This window comes from Piliocolobus tephrosceles, chromosome 15 (assembly GCF_002776525.5).
Source record: "Piliocolobus tephrosceles isolate RC106 chromosome 15, ASM277652v3, whole genome shotgun sequence".
NCBI classification, from domain to species: domain Eukaryota; kingdom Metazoa; phylum Chordata; class Mammalia; order Primates; family Cercopithecidae; genus Piliocolobus; species Piliocolobus tephrosceles.
This window is the reverse complement of record NC_045448.1, coordinates 31,916,875-31,937,231: the sequence shown is the minus strand read 5'-3', so window position 1 is coordinate 31,937,231 and position 20,357 is coordinate 31,916,875. Positions and strand designations below refer to the sequence as shown.

Below are 20,357 nucleotides of genomic sequence, written 5' to 3'. Positions count from 1 at the left end.
TTTTTTTTTTTTTTTTTTTTTAATTATACTTTAAGTTCTAGGGTACATGTGCATAACGTGCAGGTTACATATGTATACATGTGCCATGTTGGTGTGCTGCACCCATCAACTCGTCAGCACCCATCAATTCATCATTTATATCAGGTATAACTCCCCAATGCAATCCCTCCCCCCTCCCCCCTCCCCATGATAGGCCCCAGTGTGTGATGTTCCCCTTCCCGAGTCCAAGTGAGCTCATTGTTCAGTTCCCACCTATGAGTGAGAACATGCGGTGTTTGGTTTTCTCTTCTTGTGATAGTTTGCTAAGAATGATGGTTTCCAGCTGCATCCATGTCCCTACAAAGGACGCAAACTCATCCTTTTTTTATGGCTGCATAGTATTCCATGGTGTATATGTGCCACATTTTCTTAATCCAGTCTGTCACTGATGGACATTTGGGTTGATTCCAAGTCTTTGCTATTGTGAATAGTGCCGCAATAAACATACGTGTGCATGTGTCTTTGTAGTAGCATAGTTTATAATCCTTTGGGTATATACCCAGTAGTGGGATGGCTGGGTCATATGGTACATCTAGTTCTAGATCCTTGAGGAATTGCCATACTGTTTTCCATAATGGTTGAACTAGTTTACAATCCCACCAACAGTGTAAAAGTGTTCCTATTTCTCCACATCCTCTCCAACACCTATTGTTTCCTGATTTTTTAATGATTGCCATTCTAACTGGTGTGAGATGGTATCTCATTGTGGTTTTGATTTGCATTTCTCTGATGGCCAGTGATGATGAGCATTTTTTCATGTGTCTGTTGGCTGTATGAATGTCTTCTTTTGAGAAATGTCTGTTCATATCCTTTCCCCACTTTTGGATGGGGTTGTTTGTTTTTTCTTGTATATTTGTTTGAGTTCTTTGTAGATTCTGGAAATTAGCCCTTTGTCAGATGAGTAGATTGCAAAAATTTTCTCCCATTCTGTAGGTTGCCTGTTCACTCTGATGGTAGTTTCTTTTGCTGTGCAGAAGCTCTTTAGTTTAATGAGATCCCATTTGTCAATTTTGGCTTTTGCTGCCGTTGCTTTTGGTGTTTTAGACATGAAGTCCTTGCCCATGCCTATGTCCTGAATGGTACTACCTAGATTTTCTTCTAGGGTTTTTATGGTATTAGGTCTAACATTTAAGTCTCTAATCCATCTTGAATTAATCTTCGTATAAGGAGTAAGGAAAGGATCCAGTTTCAGCTTTCTACTTATGGCTAGCCAATTTTCCCAGCACCATTTATTAAATAGGGAATCCTTTCCCCATTTCTTGTTTTTGTGAGGTTTGTCAAAGATCAGATGGTTGTAGATGTGTGGCATTATTTCTGAAGGCTCCGTTCTGTTCCATTGGTCTATATCTCTGTTTTGGTACCAGTACCATGCTGTTTTGGTTACTGTAGCCTTGTAATATAGTTTGAAGTCAGGTAGCGTGACGCCTCCGGCTTTGTCCTTTTGACTTAGGATTGTCTTGGCAATGCGGGCTCTTTTTTGGTTCCATATGAACTTTAAAGCAGTTTTTTCCAATTCGGTGAAGAAACTCATTGGTAGCTTGATGGGGATGGCATTGAATCTATAAATAACCTTGGGCAGTATAGCCATTTTCACGATATTGATTCTTCCTATCCATGAGCATGGTATGTTCTTCCATTTGTTTGTGTCCTCTTTGATTTCACTGAGCAGTGGTTTGTAGTTCTCCTTGAAGAGGTCCTTTACATCCCTTGTAAGTTGGATTCCTAGGTATTTTATTCTCTTTGAAGCAATTGTGAATGGAAGTTCATTCCTGATTTGGCTCTCTGCTTGTCTGTTACTGGTGTATAAGAATGCTTGCGATTTTTGCACATTAATTTTGTATCCTGAGACTTTGCTGAAGTTGCTTATCAGCTTAAGAAGATTTTGGGCTGAGACGATGGGGTTTTCTAAATACACAATCATGTCATCTGCAAACAGGGACAATTTGACTTCTTCTTTTCCTAACTGAATACCCTTGATTTCTTTCTCTTGCCTGATTGCCCTAGCCAGAACTTCCAACACTATGTTGAATAGGAGTGGTGAGAGAGGGCATCCCTGTCTTGTGCCAGTTTTCAAAGGGAATTTTTCCAGTTTTTGCCCATTCAGTATGATATTAGCTGTGGGTTTGTCATAAATAGCTCTTATTATTTTGAGGTACGTTCCATCAATACCGAATTTGTTGAGCGTTTTTAGCATGAAGGGCTGTTGAATTTTGTCAAAAGCCTTTTCTGCATCTATTGAGATAATCATGTGGTTCTTGTCTTTGGTTCTGTTGATATGCTGGATTACGTTGATTGATTTGCGAATGTTGAACCAGCCTTGCATCCCAGGGATGAAGCCCACTTGATCATGGTGGATAAGCTTTTTGATGTGCTGCTGAATCCGGTTTGCCAGTATTTTATTGAGGATTTTTGCATCGATGTTCATCAGGGATAGTGGTCTAAAATTCTCTTTTTTTGTTGTGTCTCTGCCAGGCTTTGGTATCAGGATGATGCTGGCCTCATAAAATGAGTTAGGGAGGATTCCCTCTTTTTCTATTGATTGGAATAGTTTCAGAAGGAATGGTACCAGCTCCTCCTTGTACCTCTGGTAGAATTCAGCTGTGAATCCATCTGGTCCTGGGCTTTTTTTGGTGGGTAGGCTATTAATTGTTGCCTCAATTTCAGAGGCTGCTATTGGTCTATTCAGGGATTCAACTTCTTCCTGGTTTAGTCTTGGAAGAGTGTACGTGTCCAGGAAATTATCCATTTCTTCTAGATTTTCTAGTTGATTTGCGTAGAGATGTTTATAGTATTCTCTGATGGTAGTTTGTATTTCTGTGGGGTCGGTGGTGATATCCCCTTTATCATTTTTTATTGCGTCTATTTGATTCCTCTCTCTTTTCTTCTTTATTAGCCTTGCTAGCGGTCGGTCAATTTTGTTGATCTTTTCAAAAAACCAACTCCTGGATTCATTGATTTTTTTGGAGCGTTTTTTGTGTCTCTATCTCCTTCAGTTCTGCTCTGATCTTAGTTATTTCTTGCCTTCTGCTAGCTTTTGAATGTGTTTGCTCTTGCCTCTCTAGTTCTTTTAATTGTGATGTTAGAGTGTCAATTTTAGATCTTTCCTGCTTTCTCTTGTGGGCACTTAGTGCTATAAATTTCCCTCTACACACTGCTTTAAATGTGTCCCAGAGATTCTGGTATGTTGTATCTTTGTTCTCATTGGATTCAAAGAACATCTTTATTTCTGCTTTCATTTCGTTATGTACCCAGTAGTCATTCAGGAGCAGATTGTTCAGTTTCCATGTAGTTGAGCGGTTTTGATTGAGTTTCTTAGTCCTGAGTTCTAGTTTGATTGCACTGTGGTCAGAGAGACAGTTTGTGATAATTTCTGTTCTTTTACATTTGCTGAGGAGTGCTTTACTTCCAATTATGTGGTCAATTTTGGAATAAGTGTGATGTGGTGCTGAGAAGAATGTATATTCTGTTGACTTGGGGTGGAGAGTTCTATAGATGTCTATGAGGTCCGCTTGGTGCAGAGATGAGTTCAATTCCTGGATATCCTTGTTAACTTTCTGTCTCGTTGATCTGTCTGATGTTGACAGTGGAGTGTTGAAGTCTCCCATTATTATTGTATGGGAGTCTAAGTCTCTTTGTAAGTCTCTAAGGACTTGCTTTATGAATCTGGGTGCTCCTGTATTAGGTGCATATATATTTAGGATAGTTAGCTCTTCCTGTTGGATTGATCCCTTTACCATTATGTAATGGCCTTCTTTGTCTCTTTTGATCTTTGATGGTTTAAAGTCTGTTTTATCAGAGACTAGGATTGCAACCCCTGCTTTTTTATGTTCTCCATTTGCTTGGTAGATCTTCCTCCATCCCTTTATTTTGAGCCTATGTATGTCTCTGCATGTGAGATGGGTCTCCTGAAGACAGCAGACTGATGGGTCTTGACTCTTTATCCAGTTTGCCAGTCTGTGTCTTTTAATTGGAGCATTTAGTCCATTTACATTTAAGGTTAATATTGTTATGTGTGATCTTGATCCTGCCATTATGATATTAACTGGTTATTTTGCTCATTAGTTGATGCAGTTTCTTCCTAGCCTCGATGGTCTTTACATTTTGGCATGTTTTTGCAATGGCTGGTACCGCTTGTTCCTTTCCATGTTTAGGGCTTCCTTCAGGGTCTCTTGTAAGGCAGGCCTGGTGGTGACAAAATCTCTAAGCATTTGCTTATCTGTAAAGAATTTTATTTCTCCTTCACTTATGAAACTTAGTTTGGCTGGATATGAAATTCTGGGTTTAAAATTCTTTTCTTTAAGAATGTTGAATATTGGCCCCCACTCTCTTCTGGCTTGTAGAGTTTCTGCCGAGAGATCTGCTGTCAGTCTGATGGGCTTCCCTTTGTGGGTAACCCGACCTTTCTCTCTGGCTGCCCTTAAGATTTTTTCCTTCATTTCAACTTTGGTGAATCTGGCAATTATGTGTCTTGGAGTTGCTCTTCTGGAGGAGTATCTTTGTGGCGTTCTCTGTATTTCCTGAATTTGAATGTTGGCCTGCCCTGCTAGGTTGGGGAAGTTCTCCTGGATGATATCCTGTAGAGTGTTTTCCAATTTGGTGCCATTTTCCCCCTCACTTTCAGGCACCCCAATCAGACGTAGATTTGGTCTTTTTACATAATCCCATACTTCTTGCAGGCTTTGTTCATTTCTTTTTCTTCTTTTTTCTTTTGGTTTCTCTTCTCGCTTCATTTCATTCATTTGATCCTCAATCGCTGATACTCTTTCTTCCAGTTGATCGAGTCGGTTACTGAAGCTTGTGCATTTGTCACGTATTTCTCGTGACATGGTTTTCATCTCTGTCATTTCGTTTATGACCTTCTCTGCATTAATTAGTCTAGCTGTCAATTCTTCCACTTTTTTTTCAAGATTTTTAGTTTCTTTGCGCTGGGTACGTAATTCCTCCTTTAGCTCTGAGAGGTTTGATGGACTGAAGCCTTCTTCTCTCATCTCATCAAAATCATTCTCTGACCAGCTTTGATCCGTTGCTGGCGATGGGCTGTGCTCCTTTGCAGGAGGAGATGCGCTCTTATTTTTTGAATTTCCAGCTTTTCTGCCCTGCTTTTTCCCCATCTTTGTGGTTTTATCTGTCGCTGGTCTTTGATGATGGTGACGTACTGATGGGGTTTTGATATAGGTGTCCTTCCTGTTTGATAGTTTTCCTTCTGACAGTCAGGACCCTCAGCTATAGGTCTGTTGGAGATTGCTTGAGGTCCACTCCAGACCCTGTTTGCCTGGGTATCAGCAGCAGAGGTTGCAGAAGATAGAATATTGCTGAACAGCGAGTGCACCTGTCTGATTCTTGCTTTGGAAGCTTCCTCTCAGGGGTGTACTCCACCCTGTGAGGTGTGGGGTGTCAGACTGCCCCTAGTGGGGGATGTCTCCCAGTTAGGCTACTCAGGGGTCAGTGACCCACTTGAGCAGGCAGACTGCCCCTTCTCAGATCTCAACCTCCGTGTTGGGAGATCCACTGCTCTCTTCAAAGCTGTCAGACAGAGTCGTTCGCGTTTCACAGGCTTCTGCTCCTTTAGCTGAGCCCTGTCCCCAGAGGTGCAGTCTACAGAGACAGGCAGGTTTCCTTGAGCTGCTGTGAGCTCCACCCAGTTCGAGCTTCCCAGCGGCTTTATTTACCTACTTAAGCCTCAGCGATGGCGGGCGCCCCTCCCCCAGCCTCGCTGCTGCCTTGCGGTTAGATTGCCGCAGACTGCTGTGTTAGCAAGGAGAGAGGCTCCGTGGGCGTGGGACCCTCCCGGCCAGGTGTGGGATATAATCTCCGGTGTGCCGGTGTTACAGCGCAGTATTGGGGTGGGAGTTACCCGATTTTCCAGGTGTTGTGTGTCTCAGTTCCCCTGGCTAGGAAAAGGGACTCCCTTCCCCCTCGTGCTTCCCAGGTGAGACCATGCCTCGCCCTGCTTCAGCTCTCGCTGGTCGGGATGCAGCAGCTGACCAGCACCGATTGTCCGGCACTCCCGAGTGAGATGACCCCAGTATCTCAGTTGAAAATGCAGAAATCACCGGTCTTCTGTGTCGCTCGCGCTGGGAGATGGAGACTGAAGCTGTTCCTATTCGGCCATCTTGCTCCGCCCCCCTACCTCTTCTAGGGTTTTTATGGTGTTCGGTCTAACATTTAAGTCTCTAATCCATTTTGAATTAATTTTCGTATAAGGAGTAAGGAAGGGATCCAGTTTCAGCTTTCTATTTATGACTAGCCAATTTTCCCAGCACCATTTATTAAATAGGGAATCCTTTCCCCATTTCTTGTTTTTGTCAGGTTTGTCAAAGATCAGATGGCTGTAGATGTGTGGTATTATTTCTGAGGGATCTGTTCTGTTCCATTGGTCTATATCTCTGTTTTGGTACCAGTACCATGCTGTTTTGGTTTCTGTAGCCTTGTGTAGTTCGAAGTCAGGTAGCGTGATGCCTCCAGCTTTGTTCTTTTGGCTTAGGATTGTCTTGGCAATGCGGGCTCTTTTTTGGTTCCATATGTACTTTAAAGCAGTTTTTTCCAATTCTGTGAAGAAAGTCATCGGTAGCTTAATGGGGATGGCATTCAATCTATAAATTACCTTGGGCAGTATGGCCATTTTCATGATATTGATTCTTCCTATCCATGAGCATGGTATGTTCTTCCATTTGTTTGTGTCCTCTTTTATTTCACTGAGCAGTGGTTTGTAGTTCTTCTTGAAGGAGGTCCTTTACATCCCTTATAAGTTGGATTCCTAGGTATTTTATTCTCTTTGAAGCTATTGTGAATGGGAGTTCATTCGTGATTTGGCTCTCTGTCTGTTACTGGTGTATAGGAATGCTTGTGATTTTTGCACATTGATTTTGTATCCTGAGACTTTGCTGAAGTTGCTTATCAGCTTAAGGAGATTTTGGGCTGAGACAATGGGGTTTTCTAAATATACTGTCATGTCATCTGCATATTCATACATTTTTACCCAATTTTTATTTTGGTAATTCGTTTTTTTTTTTAGTTATAAGAGAATTTATGGAGACAAATTCTTTATGAGATACATGATGTGCAAATATTTTCTCCTATTGTATGACTTGACTTTTCATTTTCTTAATGAAGAGCAGAAGTTTTTCATTTTGTTAAATTCAGTTATCAACTTTTTTTCTTGTATAGATTCTGTTTCTGGTATCAAATTTAAGAAAACTTTGCCTCGTCCAAGGCCATGGAAATTTTCTCGTTTGTTTTCTTCTTGAACAAGAGTCAGCAAATTACAGCCTGTGAACCCCATCTGGCCCACAGCCTACTTTTGTAAATAAAGTTTTATTTAAACATAGCCATACTTCTGTATTTCCATATTGTCTATGCCTGCTTTCTCTCTACCTGAAGTTTTGCGCAGTTTCTGTACTGTGTCGCCCAGAAAACTTGAAATACTTAATGGCCCCTTTCAAAAAATGTTTGCTGACCCCTGTTCTAGAAGTATTACAGTTTTAGCTCTTATAGTTCTAGGATCCAGTTTTAATTAATTTTTCCGTATGATGTGAGGCAAAGAGACAAGTTCATTATTATTATTTTTATTTTGGTGTATGGATATGCAGTTGTCCTAGTACCGTTTATTAAAAAACTCTCCTATATGTTAGAAGTTACTTGCTTCTGGCTGCTTTCAAGATTTTCTTCTTGTGTCTTGTTTTTCAGCTGTTTGATTATGATGTATCTGGGTGAGGATCTCTTTGTGCTTATCATACTTTGGATTTGTTGAATTCCTTAGATCTGTAGGTTAATGTTTTTTCATGAAATTTGGAACGTTTTCAGCAGTTACTTCTTCTAATATTTTTACTGTTCCCTTTCTGGAGCTCCGATTATATACATGCTGGTATGCTTGATGTTGTTTACAAATCTCCAATGCTCTGTTTCTTTTCTGTGTTCTGATTGGTTAATTTTTTTGTGATTTCACAGGCTGTTTCCTATTTAATATCAAGTCTGCTCTTCAGACCATCTAGTGAACTCATTTGAATTTCTCATTTCAGTTACTATTCAACTCTAAAATTTCCACTTCGTTCTTTTTAATAGTTTGCATTTATTTCTTTGTTGATATTCCCTATTTTAGTTATATCATCATAACTTTGAGCATGGCTTCCTGTAATTCTTTGAATAATATTTATAATAACTCTTTTGAAGTTTTTGTCTGCTAAATCCAATATCTGCTCTTACTCGGATACAACTTCTGCTGGCTGCTTATTTCCCCCCCCCGAATATGGGTCATAGTTGGCTGTTTCTTTCCATAACTTATAATTTTTTTTGGAACTGGACATTTTGTGTAGTATGTTATAGTAACTTTGGATTCGGTTTTTATTCATTTTTTTCCCTTGCAGGTTGTATTTATTTATTTATTTAGTAACTTTCATGTACTTCAACTGCAGAATCTGTGTCTCCCACTATGTGTGGTTACTTATGTGTCTCCCCAGCTTTTAAAACTTTTTAATTTGTAATTTTAAGCTTGGCTTTGTAGGGTTCCCACCTGCAATTCCTGAATTTAGTGCTTAGCTAATTATTGGTTGAAGGCTATACCTAAACACCTTGAACCAGAAAGGCTTTCACCTTCTTCTGGGAGATTGTATGGAGGCTGTGAAGGGAGGATCACTTGGGCTGAGTTTGAAGCCAGCCTGGGCAACATAGTGAGACCCCATTTATGATTAAAAGAAAAAATCAACTAAGTATAATCTGTTTTCACGTTTGTTTCTTTTACTTTTTATTATGTTGTCTTAGACCTAAGACCCTGTGCATGTACCCAAATTTTCTGTTAGCCAGGCATGTGTGGAGAGCTAGGTCTCTCAGGTTTCCAGCTTCCCCCATGCATATGCTGCCAGTCTCTCAGTTAGACTGCATTTTGTGTGGAGCTTAGGACCTTATGGGACTGCCGTGTACATGTGTGCAGCCTCCTAGTCAGCCAGTGTTGTGTGGAGGGCATAGGCTCTCTCTTTAGGATATGTGGAAAATTTGTCAAGTCTCTCTATGGCTTTGCCATTTCCAGTGTCTTTCTGTTAAGTTTCTAGCTAGTCCTCAGGTTTCTGGCTCACCCCAACAACAGCAATCTTGGACTAAGCAATCTGCAGGCTTTTCTGTTTCCTGCTGAGTGTGGGTTTTCTACTCTCTGCTCCAAGTCAAAGTCATCCCCTTTTTGTGATGAATGTGTGGGTTCCTTGATGGAACTTATACTTCAGTGGAGCTAGGGTAGGGGATGGAGGTAGCTCCTGGTAAGATGCCAGATTTCCACCATAGTTACCAGGAAGTTCTGTAGTTTTTCATTAACATGCTCTTCTAATTTTTTTTTTTTTGGTGGTGGTGTTGTTTTGCCTTTGGTTGATTTCCATAGCACAAAGATGGTTGCTTTTGACGCTTTTATCCAGTTTTATAATTGCTCTTTGGGGGTGAGATTTTGTATTCTTTCACTGGAAGTTCAACTTCAGAACTTGGATTTTAAATCCTAGTAGTATTACTTTTCAAAGCTAAATGCTCTTTTCTCTAATTCATGCTTATTTGTCTGTTAGAGATAGAGAACAAGTAATTATTTAAAAAGACGGATGACAGAGGGGTGGATGAATGAGCCCCGATTCAAGTCCTAGGTTTCTACAGAGAACAGAGTTTTATACCTCCTTATAGATAGATTTGCAGGCTCAAACTGAGGTTAATTGAAGGGATTAATGGCTCTCGTGGAGAGTAGATGTGTTGTTTATTCAGAGTGAGCCAACTATTGTGACGAAGTACCTTTCCTATAGTGTTCTTCACTTCATAACAATTTTATGAAGTAAGTATTGCAATTATGATTCCATATTTTACAGATACGGAAATATATTTACAATTCGGGAACTTATCTATGCTCTGAACATTTGTATGTGGTGGGGACAGCACTTGAACCCATTTCTTCTGGTTTCGCCTTGTTCGTTATACTTTGTATAACTACTTTCCAATCATATCATAATTACTCACAGACACGTTGATGATCTTAATGTATTTTTTTATGTAGGTAGTAGTTGAGGTTAGAATAATTAATTCTTTTCTTTCAATTGACAATTAGTCTTAACTAATTGAAGAGCCCGATTCAGTCAGGCAGTTATTTAGCAAATTGGTAACAGTTAGAGAAAGAGATCCTGTGGCAGCTTCCTCTGCCAGCTTCCTTTTTTTCTCTTACTCCATAGATGCAGATTCTGCCCAAGAAGCCCCTGCATTGCAGAGGGACTGGAGATCTGTATGATCTGTTTATTTCGCAATTGACAGGGTAAGGGGGCCTTACGGGGGAGGTGCTTTAGCTTTATGCAGCTGGGCTAACAGTTATTTGGGGATTATTTAAACTTAGTATTTTTAAAAACTTTGATGAATTTTGTTTGTCCTACATCAGTTAAGTGCCAGATTATCACATTAAAAAGCATTTATTATAATGGTGATTTTTTAAAAAACGTCCTGTTAACAACAAATCAGACAAACATGATTCAGGCTTCTAAAATACCGAATCTGGGATCATTTAGAATATAAATAATATTGAATATATATAAGTAAAATTTCATGACAATAACATTTTTAAAAAAGGTTTTGAATGAACATCTGTTTCTATAGCTCATCATAGTTATTCTTTATTAATTTACTTTGTTTCTTTTCCATAAATCTGTCGATCTGTAGAGTGAAAAAGGGACTTGTGGATATGCCATAAACATTGTGGGTGGCTGTGGTGTCTTTTTCTGCTGCTAGAAATTAATACTTACTTCCTTTAATTCTTTGTCTACCCTAGATGCCAATGAAATTTGAGTCGTATCTTCCGACTGTCTTGTATCTGATCATTAGGATAAGTGTAAAAATGCAGTTGATAAATCTTACGGGAGCCAAGATTAAGTTTTGTAGGTCTCACTTGGCAGGTTTATAGAGCAAGTGCCAGAAATGATGGTTTTTATAATAGGATAGATTAAAATAGCCGAGGAAGAGTTTAATGTTCTTTTATAATCACAGAAAGATTTGGCAGATGACTGTAGCCTTGATGAGTACGTGAAAAGAGTTGGTGCTGTTCTGATGGGCTTGTTTTTATTTTTCGAGATGTTATTATACCTGGTAGTAAAATAGCTTTGTTTACCTAAAGAAGTAATATATTTCTGTAGTTTAAATGGATATTTTTAGTATTCTGTGTGACTCATATTTTTAATCGTACCCTCGTACCCTTTAAACATTTAATTTATGGATTTTAAGAATTCAACGATAATATTATGTATGTTGTCCTTACCACTATTAATACATATTCCACTTTCAAATGCCAACACATTTGGAGAACTACTTTCATTCTTAAGCATCTTAAATGACTTTTTTTTTTTTTTTCTGTTTTCTTTAAGCCATAAGGATGAGTTTACCATTATTCCTGTACTGGTTGGAGCTCTGAGTGAGTCAAAAGAACAGGAATTCGGAAAACTCTTCAGTAAATATCTAGCGGATCCTAGTAATCTCTTTGTGGTTTCTTCTGATTTCTGCCACTGGGGTAAGTTCTAGATTTTAACATATCATGGTAGATGTTATATACTTCTGGTTAAAGGTATCTTTTCATTCTAAGCTCTGATTTTCAATTTTTTATCACTTTCCTTGGAAAGTTTTACTTCTGGCAGCAATGTTTAAAAGTGAACAAAAAATCTTTTGATCCTTTAAAAAGGATCAGATTACAATAGTGGATTATGGGTACATTTCCAAAGGCGACTGGTATAATTGGATTCACACTGTGAAGGCATCCTTGCTTAGATACTTATGTAGTGGGAGTTAAGATCTTTTAACCTCATTTCCAAGTAGGTGTGTATGGTAGATTCTTTGAAGTTAGTTTTGGTGGATAAATCCAGTGTTCTTTAGGATATAGAAGAGCACTGTGTGCTGTGCCAGTCCTTTTCCACATTTCCTTTTTTGTAATTAGTCTTTCTTTCCCCCCCCCCCCCCTTTTGGTGCTTAGTTTTTGCCCACAATTGCCATCAGTTTAAAGCTGTCCTCCAGAGATTATAACATATTGGCTATTAGCACTGTGCTCTTCATTGGTAATGCTTTATGAGGGTAAGGACTCTTGAGTGATTTTTTAATTATTGTAAGAGTAAGAATCCTTCACAATGAATACATCATAAGAGAAGTGAGCTGTTTGTGGATTCCTCTTTCAGTAAACGTTGCTTTTACAATCTTTGGATGCAGTTTGCTTTCCTTTATCCATTACTGTCCCAGAATATTTCTAAGTTTTGTTCCTTTTAGGACATCTCTTTGACCTATTAATTTATTGGTTTAAGATGCCAGTATCTGTTCATTTATCAGTTATTTCTTTGATCATAAGGAAACCTAAAATGAAAGACCATAATTTTTAAGATACAATGCTAGAATAGCCAGGAGAACATCCTCAGTGAAACATAGGGAGCCATGGCATTTTATATGTCTTACCCATTGATTGCCAGAATTAATTCAACATTTATCTGGCCTGGTTGGGCTGGTGTCTTTCTCTTGCTTCTATCTCCGAATGGCCTTTTCAAAATTGAGATCTCAGTTCAAGAGAACTATCTTTCATAATGGTACAGATTTTTTTTTTGCATAAAGTACTTATCCTCAACTGGGAGTGATTTTACTGTGAGGGGCATTTGAAAATTCCTAAAGACAGGTTTGATCACCGCAACTGGGATATGGTTTGGAGGTGGCAATACTATTGATATCTAATGAGTAGAGTCCAGGGTAGCTGCTAAATAAACATCCTACAATGGCACAGGATGGCTCCCACATGAGAGAATTACCAGGCCCAAAATGTCAGCAGTGCTGAGGTTGGAAACCCAGATTTTTAGGATATGCAGGTAGTTGTGCTTCCTTTCCAGCCCCCTAGAGAAGCTCTCAGGGGTCTTCATCTTTTTTTAAATCGGTTTTTAATATTCAAGATTCTTTATTTACTGATTTTATTGGTTAGCTGGTTTGCTACCTTTGGCAGAAGTTACATTTTATGGATATAAGTATGCTGCTTAGATCTGAAGGCTTGGTAGATGCTTAAAAGGAGTTCCTTTCTGTGGAATTTTGGAATTTAATAAGTGACCTTGAAAACTTAAATATCATTACTGCAAAACAGGATATTTTCCTTAATATTGTGAATTTGTGTTGGTAACAAAGCATGGCTTTATGTTTTGAAAATTAAAATTCTTGAAGCAAGTGTCCCACCCCTCCTTCATTTTTAAGGCTCTTATTAATCACTTGATTTAAATAATTAGTTCCCTTGATATTATTTTTCAGAACCTGGGCTTTCTCTCTAAGTTGGCAACCTGTGCAATCATAACATAAATTCATGTACAATGTCAGTAAACATTTCCGTATTGCTCTTTTCTGTGGAATCATCCTTTTTACCTCATTAATAAAGAATTCTAAAGTAAGCAAAGCCTAGTCCACTGCTATATGTAACTACAGTGGCTGAGAGAGAAAAATAAATTTGTTTTACCTTCTACCTAGATTCTTAGAAAATTATTGAGGCTGTTTTGTCTCCTGATTTCTTGGAGATTTTGGTATCTAAATTGTAAGATAGGCTTTCCAGGTGATAGTTACAAAAAAGAGCTCAAAAAAAATTTAAAGACTCATAAATAATAGTTGTAAGAATTATCTAGAGACTAAAACATTTTTTATGTTTATGTTTGGTGTTTAAGTAATAGAACTTTTCAAGAGTTCATTTTTTAGTATCACCATCATTAATAATACTCATTAAATGTTTTCTTTGTGTTTATGGAAAGCACTGTGCTACTTCTTACTGAGAAATATGTTGGGGTTCTGGAGATAAGTGAAAGGTGTAACATAGATAATATTCCAAAATTGATAGTCTTTTCACTACTACAGTAATTCTTGTAAAGTAAGATACATTTTCCTCTTTTGCATGCCTACGGAAGTAATATGAATTACTGACCAGTTATGGGTTAAGCTATCTTAAGAATTAAGTTTCATGTTTCTCACATTCATACTGTAGTGGCGACGGATATCTTTCCTAAATTAGTAAGCCTGCCATATTATCATCTCAAAAATTCAGCTTTTTCTCATGAAGATAAACTTAATGGTTTTTCTTTCTTTTTAAAGAGGTACTATACAGGTTGATTTTTATTATATAGAAACAATCATAACACTGACTTCTAAGTAATTTCATAGGAGGGATTCAGTTCCTCATGCATGCAGAGGTCTTAAATGGTTCATTGAGTTTCCTCTTAACACACTCTATAAATACCTGAATTTTTTTGGAAAAAAAATTTGTTGTATTACACTTGAAAAATTACTCAGCTACACACAGTGGAAGTTTCTTTGTTTTGATTATTAGATTACTGGCAGTGACCACATTGTTCATTTTTAGTCAGTGGTTCTCTTTATAGTGTGCCTACCTGTTGCAGAAAGTAAAGTGAAAACCTTGGTGATAGAGACATTTCAGATTATTATGTGTAAATTGGAAAGCTTTTTCTTGTTGACCTTATTTGTTAGCCAGTGTTCTTTATAAAAATGATCTATTTTCTTAAATGTATTTTACTTTAAAGATGTTCGTCTTTTAGATGCCTTGTAGCTTTTATTTAGACTTGAAAAGAGGCATTAGAGAGATAAAGGTAGACATACTGAAGCACTCTCAAGTTTTAATTCTGGTTGAGGTAAGTCAAGGGAGAGACAGGAACCTAGATTCCATTATCCCCCTTCTTTCAGTCCCCTCATTTGAGTTCCCCAAAAAGAAACCCTGCATTTCAGTTGCTGCCTTTTATCACATCACCAGTCTTGTACATATAGAAATGCCAGATTATATTGCTCAGGCAACACTTAAAATAGTTTCACCTCATTTCATCCTTTCTGTTACTAGCAGGAAGTAGATAAAGTGAAAAGACATTTGCCACTAGTCTGTGCTTTACCGTGGTTAAATAAATTGTTCTAATACTTTTTGTGCTTATCAAGTTCTATATCCTATAGGATGGCTCCGTATGAGAGAATTTTGTCTGGACCTATTTTAATTTTTCAGTTAGTAGAATTTTCATTCTGTCTTCTCAAGTTTCAGTTTTGGCCTTCTTCATATATATGATTGATATTTGTGTTTCCATGACCTTCCTGAAATTTATATTTCTAAATTTAGATTGTTGGCAGCTTTCATTAACATAATTTTCACTTCTAAGAAGTTTCTAAATGAAATTGGATTAGCAAAAATTGATTTTTCAAAAGTGGAGTCATAAATCGGGTATGGTAGTTTGTGCCTATAGTCCCAGCTATGTGGGAGGCTGAGGCAGGAGGATTACTTGAATCCAGCCTGGAGAACAAGTAAGACCTCATCTCTAACAAAAAAGAAAAAGTAAAAGTGGACTCATGCTTTATTTGATTTACCTTTTATGGTGGTTTTGCAAATCAGTTTAGATAAGTTTACTTGGTGAATGTTTACGACATTATATTCTTTTTTAAATATGAGTTTACTATAGTCTTTTCAGCAATTTTGAATTTTTATGCATAAATTTATATTTGTTTTGGTTTACATTATTAGCTTTTTATAAATACGTACCACTTATTAAAAGTGGCATTCCCCTAAATATTTATGAAATTTATTACATTCAGATTTCTTCTTTATTGCATATTAACATGATTATTCATGCATACTCTTCCTTTCTGTTAGTCTCTTGGGTATAAGGCTATTGCTATTTTCTAAATAGTTAAATTGGTTTGAGTGTAAGTTAGCTAATTCTTAAAATATACCTTAAGCAAGCCATCATATTTGTCTTCTCAAATATTTGTACATACAGATTTTACAGATTTAGTTTTTGACTTTTTGCAGATTTGAGATAAGGCTAATACTTATACATTATAACTAGGACTTCAGAATGAAAACATGATAGTATTTAGCTTTTAAAAGTGATTACCTTATTTGATGCTATTTAGAGAATATTTCTTTTATGAAATACATTTTTTCTTTGGTAGTGATTTCAATTTTGAATGTCCCCAGGTTGGATCCTTAGTATCGAATGGCCTAGTAATTGATCTCACAAGGTTGTTGTGAGGTTTAACTCAAATATTTGAAAGTGGTTTAACATATTAAAAAATGTGATTAAGTAAATGTATGACAGTGTAATTTTTATTGGATATATATCTGAAAATCTATCTTATTGACTGATCTTTTGGGGGTTTTATAGATCAACTTTCCAAGGTCATTATTTATTTTTGCAGTTCAGTGCATAGCTTAATGTTGAGGTATTTAATATTCTTTTACCTTTTGTTTTAAGGTACTTAAAAAGTAGCATTGGTTCTTGTACCATTCATTGTTATGTTTGTCCTCATTAGTTGATTGTTGTGTGTTAAACAGACATCCCTGGAGCTTATTCTCCACACTCTGTGAATCCACTCATTAATCACCAGTCACCTTTGGAGATGGGAAAATTACTTACCTGTATTTCTTTTTCTCAGAAAGCGTGCTCTGGAATGGATTCACAAATGAGCTACCCTCCTTCCCTCAAAGAGTAAGGTTTCTGCTTTACAGGATTTTTTTCTTGGGTTATTTTTCCTCTCATCTTTTGAATTTGAAAAGAACTGAGGGAAGGCACCTGAAGAAACTACTGACATACTCACTAGGGGAGTTCCAAAGCTTGTGCTGTCCCTAGGGGCAGTGTCAATGGCTCTTAAAGCTAGAATGCTCATACTTGGAGTTGAAACAGGGGCTCAAAGAATCCATTTTCCCAGTGTACCTTCTGAAAGGATAAGTTTCAGGTAAGTAATTTTCTCTTACTATGTGATACGCTTTATTCATACTTACAAAGTACAAAAGTCCAGTTCTCCAGGTACATGGGCAATTGTATTTGTTTACAGTTTAGATTCGTAACCTTTACTGAATGTCAGAAACACAAAAACTTATAAAAATAAAATAAATTTGCTCATGAGATACATATAATTATGATTTATTATAAGTCAATAATACATTTTTAGTTAAAGGTATATTTATGATCATTTATTGTGCTTGTGCTATCATTTTATTATTAAATAAAATTTTGAGACACTTTTAAAATAATAGAAACCAAAAAATGGTATTTTAAACTCAGTTTCTGAGTGGTGATTGACTAAAGTTGTGTGTGTGTATGCACACATACATAAATATACACATACATATAGGCTATGATGATGGCAACCATTTACTTCAAATTAGATGCCTTCTGTTTGTATATTGACCAGAATACATTCATTGTTCAAGTGATTTTTAAATATTTGTATAATTTTTAAAAAATTACCATGAGACAATTTGAGCTGTTACAACTAAAATATTTATTCAGTGTAGTAGCCATATGTAGTGTGGATTTAGCTACTTAATCGAAACATTCTTTAGAGTCCTTCAAATATTTATAGTCAGTTTTTCAGTTATTAAATATGAGGTAGCTACTAAAGAGTAACAAAAAGTAGATAGCATTTACTCCTATTGGTTCTCTGTGCATTTTTGCATTCTCATTAAATCCCATGCTGATCCAGTATTTTAAAGTATTTCAAACATTTCCTCTTTTTTTCCTTCAGAAGCAGTTTTTAAGTGAAAGTTACATAGAAAATGGCCTATATGAACAAGATAGCAATTTAAAGTATAGACTTTTCACTTACTATTAAGTCTGGTTTGACCAACTTCAGCCATTTGGAACAGCAACTCTTTACTTGGAATTAAGCAGAAAAGACTTTTGAGTAACAAATGACTATCCTGAAGTATATGCATTTTTTTCTCTGCACCTGGAAGTAGCAGTAGATTATGTCCCAGTCAGAAGGCTTACTGATAGTAGCCAAAACTGACAGCTATTTCCAGAAGCAGGGAAGAGAGAATGTATTAGTGTAAATCTAAAGCAGTTAAGGTTCAAAGAATTGAGGTGTATACTACCTTGATTTCCTCCAAGAATATTGTTCTTACTATAGTGAGAGTGAGTCAGAATATTCTTGTCTAAGGTGTTCATTTGCTTCAGAAAGATTTTGGACAGCTTTGTCAAAATAACTTTGAAATAGAAGTAAAAATTTAGTATCAAATGAATTGAATCGATAAGTTCTTATAACTGCACTTTAGATTTGGCATTGAGCAGCCTTCTCACAGCCACCTGGCAATGAGAAAAATAGTGTCAGGCTGGGTGTGGTGGCTCACGCCTGTAATCCCAGCACTTTGGGAGGCCAAGGCAGGTGGATCACTTGAGGTCAGGAGTTTGAGACCAGCCTGGCCAACATGGTGAAACCCCGTCTTTACTAAAGATAAAAAAATTAGCTGGATGTGGTGGCACATGCCTATAGTCCCAGCTACTTGGGAGGTTGAGGCAGAAGAATCACTTGAACCCGGGAGGCAGAGGTTGCAGTGAGCCGAGGTTACGCCACTGCATTCCAGCCTGGGGAAGAGGGTGAGACTCCGTCTTTAAAAAAAAAAAAAAAAGAAAAAATAGTGTCAATTATATAGTTATTAGGTAATTCTCATTGTTAGTTATGCATGAAGTATTAATATATACATTCTTTACAGAAAAATAAAGCTATACCTAACTCTAAATTTTGAAAGAAATGTTTAATGAATTATCAGTATAGAGGCATTGAATGATAAATTATCATTGTTTTAAGAATTTTTTTTTAGTTCAAAGACTATAGTTGATCTCATAGCTAAGGTAACATGCAGTAATCTTTATTGTTTTATTCAGGAAGCAGATATTATTTCAGACCCTATTGCCCAATTCTAGGATATCATCAGTTAAGTTGTAAGATGCAATATTGATTGAATAATGGCTCTTGGGAGAGAATAAGGACTGCTACATTGAGTAATTATATTACTGTATATGAAAAGTTAAAATGTGAACATTAAGGAAATATGACATATTTTAGAAAGATGACCATCAAAGGTGATCAGTATCAACAAATGAATGAAGTGTTTCAGTTCTGTGATGTGTAGTTTTTCAAAAAGGACATCAAAGAGGGTTTTCTAATTTTACACTGCCCATCATTTACGTAATTTTTTTAGTAAGATGAACAGAAAACTTAAAAATCTTAATTATCCAGCTAAAGAGTTCCATGTCTTCAGGTGTGAGGGTGGTAACTGGATATATCAATATTACTCTAAACATGAAGCACAAGACACATGATGTGTGTACATGATTTGTATACTCTTAACTCGTTTAGAAATGCATTTTGGTCAATCTTTAACATTAAGGAAATACAAAAGTAATGACTTCTTAGAAAAAAGGCACTGCTGAAAGATAGATTTAGGTGTATCTGAAATACGTTGCAGTCAGTTGAGTAACACTCCATAATTAGTTAGGAAAATTTTTAACTTTTGATTTTCATGTAACTAGTAGGAAACAATTTATCTTCTGAGACTTTTGTTTTCTGTCTTCTCTTTAAGCCTCTTTCATTTTACCCTCTCTGTTCTTTGGAGCATAGCCAAAACATTGAATGTTCTATGCTTTTACTCTTACTGACATTTTATGTCAGGGTAGGAATATTTATTATATTTATATTATATTTACCCTTTTGTGTATTCTGTTCACATTGCATAAGGCACTTGTTTTGATCCTTTTCTAAGTAGTGCAAAAATGAGATATTTTTTAAAAAATTTTCTTCATAAAAATCACATAAGTTACAGTATTTGTGACCTACATTTTTTTTTCCCCCTGTAATAGAGATCAAACCTTTGTACAGCAAAAGCTAAGGCTTTTAGTGATTTGTTATACCAAGATAGTTTTCTTAAACCAAATTTTCTTCAGTAATATTCTTTGGGTTTAGACTGATAAAATGTTTAACAATGCTTCTAACTTTTAAGCTGTTTTGTTTCCTTAATCTTGTATTTCTGGTGATTTTAAGGTTTCTACAATTTGAAATAGTTCTTAATATCATAAAACATTTGTGGTATCATTTCTTTATTACCTTCCCAAATATGCCTTTTATTTTTATGTACAAGGGCTCTTGGGAATGATTCTCTCAGAGGCTTAAGCTGTGCTTTGCCTTTCATGAGAACTGAAATTATTTGGTAAGCGCTTGCTTTCTTTTTAGCTTCTAATTTTTCCCTATTTTATTTTGTACATGATATTTGTTTCAAGGTCAAAGGTTCCGTTACAGTTACTATGATGAATCCCAGGGGGAGATTTATAGATCCATTGAACATCTAGATAAAATGGTAAGTCTTTCAGGTGTGGGATTTTAATGCTCTAAGGCTTTTTCTTTAATTTCAGATTAGTAATTCAAGACTTAATATGTTGAAATAATATACTTTTTTCCCTATCTTTAAATGTACAAAATGCAATGTGTCATATAAATATTGACTATAAGAATAATCCCTATTCTAGTAGGAATTTCCATCATCATAATTTTGT

The 20,357-nt window shown here is 36.5% G+C and overlaps 1 protein-coding gene across 5 annotated transcripts in view; it reads left to right on the top strand.

The window, feature by feature from the left end:
* The window catches only part of MEMO1 (mediator of cell motility 1), a 146,280-nt gene that overhangs the window by 110,229 nt on the left and 15,694 nt on the right, over window positions 1-20,357 (top strand). For 2 of the 5 annotated variants that reach the window (XM_026454747.1, XM_026454748.1), the window contains exons 6-7: window positions 11,403-11,545; window positions 20,085-20,161. In XM_026454747.1, coding sequence (XP_026310532.1) covers window positions 11,403-11,545; window positions 20,085-20,161 — 220 coding nt within the window. Of the gene's footprint in view, window positions 1-11,402; window positions 11,546-16,461; window positions 16,762-20,084; window positions 20,162-20,357 lie in introns of all 5 variants that reach the window. The other 3 variants (XM_023217308.3, XM_031934152.1, XR_004228478.1) reach the window with 2 other exon arrangements.